General features: G+C 32.3%; 1 protein-coding gene across 2 annotated transcripts; it reads right to left on the minus strand.

The window, feature by feature from the left end:
- Positions 1-3441: 3441 nt before the first annotated feature.
- LOC146939056 (PHD finger-like domain-containing protein 5A) lies at positions 3442-6385 on the minus strand. 2 transcript variants are annotated; one of them, XM_085752856.1, is made up of 3 exons: positions 6228-6372; positions 4963-5056; positions 3442-3932 (listed from the first exon to the last, which is right to left on the minus strand). In XM_085752856.1, exon 3 carries the CDS (start codon positions 3908-3910, stop codon positions 3578-3580), a length of 333 nt encoding a protein of 110 aa, XP_085608982.1. In that variant the 5' UTR covers positions 3911-3932; positions 4963-5056; positions 6228-6372; the 3' UTR covers positions 3442-3577. The 2 variants fall into 2 exon arrangements, with proteins under 2 accessions (XP_085608982.1, XP_085608981.1); XM_085752855.1 differs by lacking the exon at positions 4963-5056 and having other exon boundaries at positions 6228-6385.
- Positions 6386-12073: the final 5688 nt, after the last annotated feature.

Below are 12073 nucleotides of genomic sequence, written 5' to 3' on the forward strand. Positions count from 1 at the left end.
ACTGAAGGAAACATTTTGAAGTTGTGTTTTTTTGACTCTGAAACAATCTACTTTAGTAGTTGTGGTACGCTTTAACCGAAAAGTTACTAATTTTATTTTTTACCAAAATAATTACTATTTTTTATGTAATACCCAAAATAATTACTATTTTTTATGTAATACTCAAATAATATAATTCCTTTTTTTTTTATGCCCGGAGTTCGAACCTTGACCTTACATATATTATGCATTGTCCCTACCAACTTAGTTAAGCTCACGAGGACAAATAATTTCTTTTTTTTTACAAATACTCAAATAATTACTATTTGCGTAAACTTCGGCCGAATAAATATTAGATAAAAAATTTCTTCGGCTAAAGAAAAATGTGGATTTGAGAAATCATTGGTAGGTATGAATATTTTCTAGCCATACGAAAAACACTTAAAGAATTGCATCTAAGTTTTATTTATAAATATTTAAGTTGTTATTTTAATTATTTATAAATATTTTAGTTGTTATTTTAATGTGGATGAGTCACGAATAGTGTTACCCTCTCAATTGAAAGAAATAAGAAGAAACTAAAAACATTTTAGTTATTAAGAATAGAGGAATGCTAGCAACACTCTCTCTAATATTTATTATCTTAGTGAATGAAATCAATGCATGTGGGTTTCATTTTAAAGTGTAGACTCACATTGATTTAAACAGCAAGAGAGTGAGTCATAGAGAGAATTCAAAAGAAAGTGTTGCTAACATTCATTGATTGGAGAAATGTTATTGATGGACAAAATTGGCAAGTGTACCAAATTGTAACAAGTAATAAAGTAGTAAGTTTATCATCTTCATAGGGATTGTCGTCCAACTTAGCAATTAGCAAAACTTATTTTAGAGAGTGAAATTAAAAGAGGTTAAGAAAAAGGTTGCAGGGTTTAATTGTCCTGCCCAGTGCAAGATTTGCTTTGTGATTCAGATATTTAACAGCGATTACATAATCCTTGAATCCCCCCTTTCATCTTTGTTGGAATTAACTTAGTAAAACATCGGTTATGTTGTGTCTACTTATTATTTAAGAAACCGGTTTTAGAACTCATACTAACCTTAACAACAACATGTGTGGTAAGTTAACCTAGTTAAAATTACGGCGTTCTCAGAAGGAAGAATTAGAAAACATGAGATTTTATACTTAATTTCATTAAATAGAATCAAAAAATAAGCAATTCGAACTTCCATGAACAAAAGAAAAATTTCGGGTTGTAAATCCTACTAATCTATACGAATCAATTTTTAAGATTACCTATATGGATTCTCAATTGAAAAAGCATTAAGCACAGGCAAGAACAAATTAAATCGGACACCAAAAAAGCATAACTGAATAAAAACTTTATTAATGGAATCCAACAAATAAGAAGATGGTCATCTTAAAGCCCTAATAAAAAAGGTTTAATTTCACATGACAACAAACATCATAACAAAGCAATGGAAAAACATACCCTAGAGAGAACAAGAGGAGGACGGAGATCCTCTTCCTTGAAACACTGATGTTTGACCCTTTCCTTGAACCATTATCTTTTTGAATGAATAAGAAATTGTGCAAGAATCTTTATTTATAACATATGATTACTTAGGGTTTAAGAGAAGAAAATTGGGTTTTTTCCATCGATCCAGCAAGGAAAACAAGCAAAGAGTGACTTTAACCCACGGAAAAGCGCATTTGCGCATCCCTGAGGAGCATGATGCGCATGAGGCAATGGCAAACATTGCCCCATGCGCAGTCGCGCATCAGGAAGCCCCTCATGTGCAAATTCTTGCATTTTCGTCCCAATTTCTATCGTTCTTCCCTCAGAAAACTCTTAGGAACTTGAAATAAATTTTCTTCACTTTGTATTATCTTCAAAAACCTTCTAAAAATCATTGATCTTCAATCTCCATATCCTTGATCCTTCATGTGATATCTTAGGTTTTGATGATAATTATGGATTAACTAAGTAATAAAATCATGTTTAATTGAATATTAGGTTGTTGAGTCGTAAAAATCAGTTTATTTTTGATGTTTGTTAACGTTATATTATTGTTGATGATTGAATGCATAAGTTTCTGCATGGTGATATTTCTATGCACGTTTTTGTTGTTGTTAAACAATGATGCATTAATGTTAATTATCGTCAATACGAAGTGAAATATAATCACTTAGAAATAATGTACATGGAATTAATTAGAGGTTACAAATAAAAAAAACTAATTGTATTACATAGAAAACAAAATAAGGCATTCTTTATTATTAATGTAACACTAATAATAAGATGAAAGGATACCTAATCGTATAATAGGGATGAGAATAGGTCAGGTCGATAGGAGCCTACGGTCTAATCTTTTTAAAGTTTAGTTTGGTCCAGCTCGTTTAATAAGAAGGTGAGGCTCAAGCTTTTTATAAAGTCTATTTAATTAAATAGGTCAATCTAAGGCTTACAAAAAAAGACTGTTTAAGCATGTCAGACCGACCTATTAAGCTTTTTATATATATAATATATATTCTATTATTGATATCGTTGAAGTTCATTTTATAAACTCAAGTCTTCGTATGATTTGATTATTTAGTAGTAGGTATTCGGTATTTTAGACCTTCGTAAGATTCCGTTATTTAATAGTAGATCAATTTGTGTGTTTTAGCTATTTATAAGACTTGGCCTATTTAGTAGTAGGTTTATAGGTGTTGTTAGGACTTAGTGTAAAATATGATTTTAAATAGGCTTTAAGTCTTCAGCATACCTTTAAAACGATCAAGTAATGCATTAAAAATGAGTCTATGACGGAAAATAGGACATATTAAACTCGATAATTTTTGAAACAGGACATACAAAACTCAATAATTTTTGAAGTCTTGCAAACTTAGATCAAACTCAGGAATCGAACCTAGTGCTTATTTTAACGGTTCATGCTAAGGATGGCCTCACTACCTACAAGTGTACTAATAACAAATTTAATGGTATAAATATTTAAAAAACATCAATTCATGGAAACCAGTTCAAACTTAAGGGTTAAACAATGGTGAAATATTAATGTTTGGGCATAAAATGGTTTTTTTTTTCCGACCGTTATTTGTTTTAAGGACACTTGTTACCATTTTTCTTTATGATTTTTCTTTATATAAATATAAATTATTGTTGCTTTATATATTTGACTGCTATCGATTCCGATCTGATTGCATATAACCTTGAATCAGTACCTACTCCGGTTCAACTTGTTATTACCTCGCTAAGTAATGTGATATTTAAAATTGATAACAAAAATTAAAGAAATACTAAACACTCTTTTCAATAAACTTTTTTTAGATTATTTAGAATTCAGACATAATTTGGTATAATAATCTAATCTGTTTATCAATTGTAACCACAAAGAATAAATATCTACTTATCAATTAAATATTTCGTAATTTGTATGTTATGATCTGAAACACCCAAGATATAACTAAACATACAATGAATGTATCCGATATAAAAGTTTACATGCAAAAAGTCTCATCCTATGGTGCTAATATCAAATCACGGCATACATTGAGTAAAAAAGTTCAATAGAAACACAAATGTTGAATCCATCATCTTCATCTTTTTTTAAACCCATACTTCTTGCGTTCATAGAATAAATCAGTTTTGGCACTCCCTAAATTGACAATTTTGGGGCAGCCATCCCTATCTTTCTCCTGCTGTGTGCATTCCTTGCAGTAGTAAGCATCGGATATTCCTACTCCTCCACATATAACGCATCGACCCTGAAATGATCCATAGTTGCATTCATCACAGACCCTTACAAGTGTACAAGGACGCACATAGGAGTCGCATATCACACACTTGCCGTCACATTTCTCGCATAATCGTCCAATAGCAATTCCTGGCTGCTTACGGCACATGATCAAATCAGGATGATGCTTGGCCATATTTTCAACAACCTGCTAGATGCTGAATATGCAAACAAAATCATTAGTTTTGTTTACAATTGAAAGTTGAACAGAATATAATCACGAAAACACTAAAGTTCTAGCAAAACTAAATATATAACAAAGTATTGAGATAAGTTTCATTGTAGCTTGGGAATAATCTTTCCTGGTAAATATGCAAAATGCAAACGAGATTGAAATATATTTTAATCAGCGGATCAGATAGTCTCTTCATCACAGTAGTTAAAACATGATCGTGACCTTTCGATATGAAAAATATGGATTCCGGTAGTAGCTAATAATCATAATAGATAACTGACTACCTAAAAAACATAACAGCAGAACTTATAATTTTCCAGTTGATGGGATCCTACACATAAAGGAAGGGCCACTGCTGTTGCAAGTGTTCAATGATGTTGTTTCTTACCAAGTTTCCCACATAAGGCTAACCAAAAGTGATAATTTTACCACCCCCACAATAGGCTCTAGATTCTGTTTTATCACTCCTGAGAGAATATCCCAAAACCATGGTAGTGAAAGGCTTATCAATCCTAGCTAGCTTATAAAACTTCAAGAGCCTAATAACATGCTAGTAAGCCTTGCCTCGCAACAATTACATCATTAAAACTATTATAACTTACAGTTTAACACCATATACCTCACACTGAATCGGAAAGTAAAGAGTGTAGAAAATTTAAAAACTCAGGTCGATGCATGAAGGATTTTGAAATGTCTAACGTGTAGATCACTAATTATCAATAAAACAAGTTCCCACTTGACAAATGCCACAATGTCACAGTAACCTCACATAGTCTGATACAACTAACAACTATCAAAAACTCTAAAACCTCTAACATGCTCTAACAGGTACTGATTTTTTTATTTTATACCCACACCTTACTCATCCATATGAACACTCTAACAAAAACCCCCAAGAAGCATCAAAGCCCACTCATTGAGAAGGGCACTGAACCTAGTGAACTAAGGCCAAAGCATGGACTTGTCTTTAAAAAAATCAGATATTTTATCAGAATCTCAAGTATAATGTTTACCAGCAGCACCCATCAATGAATTCTAGCCCCCTTAAGTGTTTACTCACAAAGGCGGCCATTCCCCTCGGAATTTGCGTCAAGAGAGTCCAACATCCTAAATATTGAAAAAAGTGTTAACAAACATACTGCCTACCCTAGCTTTTGCTTTTGTCGAATTAACTAGTAAACAAACAAAAGGTATGCAAATATAAGACATAAGTTCTTAGAATCAACATTCCTAAATATTAGCCACTTGCTTACAGCCAAAGAAATAAAAGATAAAACTTCCATAAGTATTTATATTTTTTCCTTTCATTTTGCACGTAATCTTGTAATTCAAACTTCCAAAAATGAAAAAAGTTTAGCTATCTAAAAAAAGACGCAGCCTCAGTAATCATAGTATATTTAGCCAACTAAAATATTCTTTACATTTGTCCTAAAATGAAATAATAGCTTTAAGTTCTTCTTCCACTTCCAATTATCTATTATAATAATTTGGCGTCCTAAAGATGATCACGAGATATTTAAATGTCATTGTTGATTTCCTTTAACCTACTAAGACGACCATGGTGCTCTAAAGTCCACTTATTAAGCATCAATTTTTTAAATCTTGTCAGAGTTTGACTGTATGTGCGTGTGTGGTTGTGTGTGTGTGTGTTTATCAATTGAAGCAGCCACAAACAAACCAAAAATTAGCAACCTTAGCACAACATAATGCACATCGTTAGTCTACTTTTCTATCGATGTCTGCCTTGAGGATGGTCTATGACTCTATGTCAAGCTTTCTTTGCTTATAATAACCACGACTAATGTGACGATGATCTATGTCAAGCTTTCTTTGCTTACAAACAGTAAAAAGGGTCTCTCTATGACAGAATCAGCTTACTTTGAAGCATATAGTATAAGTGCTTATCATATAAGCGCTTATGAATAAGCTATCTCCATAAAACAACATAAAATGAATAAAATCATTTTTGTATAATCTATAATCTGTATATATAAGCTATCATGAAGAGCTTATGAAAATAAGCTGAAAAAACATTATAAGAAAAATCACAAGTTGTTTTCATAAGTTCTCTAAAATAGTGTTAAAAGTGTTTATGTAAGTAGATAAGCTCAAATAAGCTAATCCAAACAAGCCCTAACTTTTTCAACCATATTACTTATATCATTAATCATGAAGCACACTAAATAAACCATAAATTGGAAGAAAAATGAAAATTTAAACCGTTATGGAAAAGTGCAGAAACGAAAAGCATAGCGAGATGAAGATGAAGAAAACGAACCTGTGCTGAGAAGTGTTAAACGATGTCGCTTTGGCGGAAGTGCAAAGAGGGAAATGAGAAAATGCGAAAAGTGAGAAATTTGAGAGTGGAGAAGAGAACGTAGTGGAACTTCATAGAACAATCAAGATTCTCATGAGCCCAAAGCCCAACGCAAACTTACAAACATTCTTTGAGAATTTCTTTTTCCACCTTCCGCCTTTCTCGCGCATTCTCTAATTTGCCCATTTTATCCCGATTGGATTTTAGAATCCGAAATGATTTTAATGTTTTTCGAATTATAAAATCTGAAACTCTGGATGTGCAAATTCAATTTGATTTAAAGAGATAATACAATTTAAATGTTACAACACAATTTATTAATTTAACTGAATTTCATGATTCATTTACATTAACATCACGTTGTATATGTATTAAAAAAATGCTTGGAAACTAAAGATAAATTTGCAGTACAAGAAGTTTCAAGGAGAAGGCATCCCTCTTGCGTGCTCTTCAAAGAAGATATGAAAACAAGATGATTTAGCAGGAGAAAGTGAAAATTGATCTGAACAATCCCAAATTCAAACTGATCTAAAATACAAGTTGATGTGGGATTATCCCCTTTGACGAATCATGATAACCCTTGAACTATTGATATCAAGGTCTCTGTTGACCCTTCGTATGAAAGGTTAATAGTAAAACCATGACATTATAACCGCCCAAAAAAAAGGGGGAAGAAGGAAAAAAAATGACTTTAGAATGAAAAATATGGAAGAAAGAAAGGAAATTTATAGTGTAAACACATAGATTGTATCTACAGTCAATAGATAGAAACATGTAAAACATCATCAAAATTCTAGATAATGCATCCTCAACTGCTAATTTCAATGTTGATTTATCATCTTTTTATTTGAATTTATCATCTTCTAACTTTTGTCAGTGGAATTCTCATCTTAGTAATGTTTCTACATCTACATTAAGATATTTAGCCTCTGCCAGAGCTTTGGGAAAATTGAAAATTAGTGACATTTTTTATTGTTATGGTTGTAAGCTTGCTAAATTTTCTGCTTTTCCCTTTAATAAAAGTGTTTTTATGTCTCATGCACCTTTTGATTTAGTCCATTCTAATGTTTGGGGTCCATCGTTGGTTCTTACCAAAGTTGGATCTAGATATTATGTTCAATTCATTGATTATTATTCTCGTTATTGTTGGGTATATCTTATGAAAAAATGTTTTGAGTTTTCTGGTATTTATCTTATGTTTCTTGCCATGGTTAAAACCAAACATAATGTTGTTATAAAGTGTTTCCGTTCTGATTTAGATGGTGAATATACTTCTAATTAGTTATTTGAGTTACTTTCTTATGATGGTACTATTCAACTGAGTTCTTGCACTAATACTTCTCAACAAAATGACATTGTTGAAAGAAAACATCGTCATAGTGTTGAAACAGCTTGTTCCCTTTTGTTGTTTACTTCTGTTCCAAGTGAGTTTTAGGGCGAAGCAATTCTCACTATTGTTCATACTATTAATTGAATTCCTTCATCTATCACTTTAGTTTTGTCTCCCTTTGAAAATTTGTATGGTGTCGCTTCTGAATATACTTCTTTAAAGGTCTTTGGTTCTACTTGTTTCGTTCTTATTCCACAAGTATAATGTAATAAATGGTCTCCTCTTTTCAACAATATGTGTTGTTCTTAGTTATCGGAATGGTCAAAAGGGTTATCATTTTTATAATCTTTAAAGTATGAAATTGTATGTTTCTTGTCATGTTGTGTTTCTTGAGCACATACCAATTTACTGTCTTTCATTTGATTCTCATACTCCTAGAAGTTCTAAGTTAATTAATATTGATCCTTTTTGTCCTAATGATGATATTTGCTTTGATTGTAATGTTGAGAATTGCAAGGATGATACCATGGCTACTCCATACACAAATATCCCTTTTGTCCCCATGGTTATCCTACAACATGTTACGTCTGTTCATCTTACTCCACCTCATCCTCTTTTCATCCTCCTTGTTATCCTTCTCGTGACCTTAAGTCTACTCAACTTCTTATTTTGTCTATTCCATTTATTTTTCTTCTTTTGCTTATTTTCTAAGCTCTATTCACAATTTCTCTAAACCATCTTCCTATAAGGAAGTTATACTTGATCCTCTTTGGTAGGCTATGGCATAGGAACTTGCTGCTTTTCATAATACAGACACTTGTGACTAAGTTCCTCTTCCACTAAGATTAAAACCAAGTCTGATAGGTCTGTGAGTGTTACAAAGTTCGTTTTGTCTGTAAGGGACACTCTCAACAAAATGGTATGGGTTACGAAGAAACTTTTGCTTTCATGGCCAAGATAACTACTATTTGTACCCTTATTGTTGTTGCATCTATTCGTTAGTGTCATATTTCTCAAACGGATGTTAATAATGCTTTCATAAATGGTGATCTTCAAGAAGTTTATATGGTACTTCGACAAGGTGATTCTCATAATCAGGGGAAGTGTGTAAGTTAAAGAAGGATTTATACAGTCTAAAACAAGCACTTCGAGCTTGGTTTGAGAAGTTTACCACTGTGATTATATCTCTTGGCTTCTGTTGCAGTGATCATGATTCTTCGTTGTTTGTTAGGACACGGTCGTATTTTACTCTCATTATATGTTGATAATATGATTATTACAAGTAATGATGTTGATGGGATTGATGATTTGAAATTACAGTTAGCCAAGCAATTTGAGATGAAAGACTTGGGTACTTTTCGCTACTTCTTTTGGATTGAAGTTGCCTACTCTCCTAAAGGCTATCTTCTCTTTCTCAATCTAAGTACATCGCCAATATTCTTGAATAGGTTCGTCTTTCTGATACTAAATTAGCATATATTCCTCTTGAGTTAAATGTGAAATGATATTAGTTTGATGGTGTTCTTTTATCATATCTCACTTTGTACTGTACTTTGGTTGGCAGCCTGGTGTATCTTACGATTACTAGACCTGATATTGCATATGTTGTTCATATTGTCAGTCAATTTGTTATCTCTCACAGTACTATAGTTAATTGGGCAACAATTCTTCTTATTTTTTTGTTATCTCTGGGGATCACAATTTCAGAGTCTTCTATTTCCCTCATCGTCATCATTGGAGTTGTATGCTTATTCTGATGCGGACTAGGCTGGTGATCCTACATATCGTAAGTCCACTACAAGGTTTTGTATCTTTCTTGAATACTCTATTATCTCTTGGAAAAGTAGGAGACATGACAATGTCTTTCGCTCCTCTACATAAGCTGAGTATCGTGCTATGACATCCATTACTACTGAAATTATTTGGCTGCAATGGCTCTTAACTGATAGGTTATCTTTCTTTCTAAACTAACTCTGATGTACTGTGATAACAAGAGTTCTATTCAAATTGCTCATAACTCGGTTTTCCATGAACACACCAAACACATTGAGATCGGCTCCCATCTTACTTGTCATCATCTTCGGCATGGAATAATCACTATACCGTTTACATCCTCGTCTTTAAAGATTGTTGATTTGTTCACAAAGATGCACTCCAAGTAACATTTTTTTTTTCGATTTTTAGTTGGCAAACTCTCGGTGCTTTCAACTAATGCATCATGAGTTTAAGGAAAGATGTTAAATAATAGTCCCTCAGTCTCTAAATTATAGTCGTTTAAGGTTTGTGCACGATTATTAAGGAAATGATTAATTGCGTTGATTTCAATGGTAAAATTAATATCATTTACTAAAATACCCTTATTAAATGTAGTTAGTGGAGTAGTTAAGTTGAATAAAATTCAATAAATAAGGGTGTAATAATGGAAAAAAGTAATAAATGTTGCATTGGTATTCTAAAGTGACAATTATTTTGAGAAAAAGAAAAAATGCTAAAGAGACAATTATTGTGAGACGGAGGGACTATAGTTATTATTTAGGCTAAATTACACCAGGGGTCCTTTAAGTTTGAGGTTTGTAACAAATTGGTCCTTTAAGTTATTTTGGTCACACATAAGTCCTTTAAATTTGAGGTTTGTAACAGATTAGTCCTTTAAGTTATATTGGTCACACATAAGTCTTTTAAGTTTGTAAACGTTTTCGATTTAGTCCTTCTGCCACATCATCGTTTTTGTAGTTAACATAAGGATTAAATTGAAAACGTTTACAAACACAAAGGACTTATGTGTGACCAAAATAACTTAAATGACCAATCTGTTACAAACCTCAAACTTAAAGGACCTCTGATGTAATTTAGCTGATTACTCCCTCCGTCCCAAAATGTAAGCAAAAATGGGTAAACATAAGTTGATGTGTCTGGTACAATTTTTGAACCACATACATTAACTTTTGTTGACCAATTTTTGCTAATATTTTGGAACGGATGGAGTATTTGTTATTAACGGTATTTTAAACTTTCATATTCTTTAGTATATATTCTTATTGTACATGCATTTAAGTTGTCCTCATTATATTTATGAAACTCTAACCTCCATGAATTCTTCTCTTCTTCTTGTTCAAATGTTCATGTATTATCTATGTTGACACTCGCACTTCTATGTTTCAATTTAAGGTGATGGATATCACTTCATTTACCAACTAAAAAACAAAAGAGATTAAATATTTTGCTGAATTGAAAACGGAAATACCCCGTACAGTACAAGGACTTTCTCTAGATTTTTAAAGGTCTTTGGGCAGATGGGGCTATATGGACACTTGTTGACTTGCAATGTTTTTGCCCCACAGCCACAAAACTCGTGATTTTTTTTATATATATAATATATATAGAGAATAGAAAAAATCATTAAAAGAAAATATGAATGAATCACTTGTATATATTTTGTACTATATGGTTTTGATAGTCCCCTCATCATTCTAATCCTCTCTCTCTATCTGAATCAAAACATGTGTTCATGATCTATTCCAATAACTTTTCCTTTCTCAACGTTTTGTATAGGAAAACAAAAATGAACAACTTGGATTCCTACCCTCAAATTATTCAAATCCATAACAATCATCCACAAAACCTAGCTACACGACCCTAATAACATAAAGGGTGATGAACCGGACCCTATTCCAACTTCAATATTTAACTAAACAACTATTTTCTTTGTCGTTTGAGTCAAAACAAGAAGCATGCATGCAATGAAAGCCCTAATTATCAAATACTTTTGGGGTAGCCCTAACTCCAACTAGGGCAGCTATAACAAAAGGTCCTCAAAATATCAATTGGGTTGAAGGTTTTGATGTGTCATTATGTCAACTCTCTCACTCCCAACATCAACTTCCTTCACTCGAGTCCATCAGGTATGCGCAATATGACAATTAACAATTTCACAATGATTATTACTAGTATAATATTTGTAAGGTCTTGCTAACAAGTGCCCTAAATTGTTAAGAATTCTAAAATAGAAATAATTGGTAAGATTTATGTAAAAGAAATTACTTTTTCAAGTTTTAATGTGTTGAATGCATCAATCCTAAAATAAAAATTCTATTTTAGACTCCTTAACAATTGTAATTTGTCGTGTGTCTTCTTCAACTTTTGTTTATTTGTTTTTTATAATTTGTTTGTTAGTATAGTAGTGGTATTTTATTTTATGTCCTTTTCTAGGCCACCTTTTGTGTCTTGTTTTGTGGAAGTTTGTGCATGCGTGGAAAATATGGAACATTGAATTATGAGTCGGTTGTTAGGTGGCATTTAGCATGGGAAAGGGAAAGAGTTTCCCACCATGGAAAAGTTAATCTTGCCCATTAGATTAAATAGATAACATATTTTTATTATAGTCTCTCAACACCATATCTAACCACCCACCCTCTCCAACACATCTTCCTCCGTGCCTCCCCCACCTACCTCATTGTACTTTCTCCCTTCAATTATA

The sequence above is a fragment of the Medicago sativa genome, chromosome 3 (genome assembly GCF_051527215.1).
Source record: "Medicago sativa cultivar Bolivia chromosome 3, Bolivia_mono, whole genome shotgun sequence".
Lineage (NCBI taxonomy): Eukaryota > Viridiplantae > Streptophyta > Magnoliopsida > Fabales > Fabaceae > Medicago > Medicago sativa.

What these genes read in the sequence shown, in the direction of transcription:
- LOC146939056 (XM_085752855.1), bottom strand. Translation starts at nt 3,910, where the DNA reads ATGGCCAAGCATCATCCTGATTTGATCATGTGCCGTAAGCAGCCAGGA.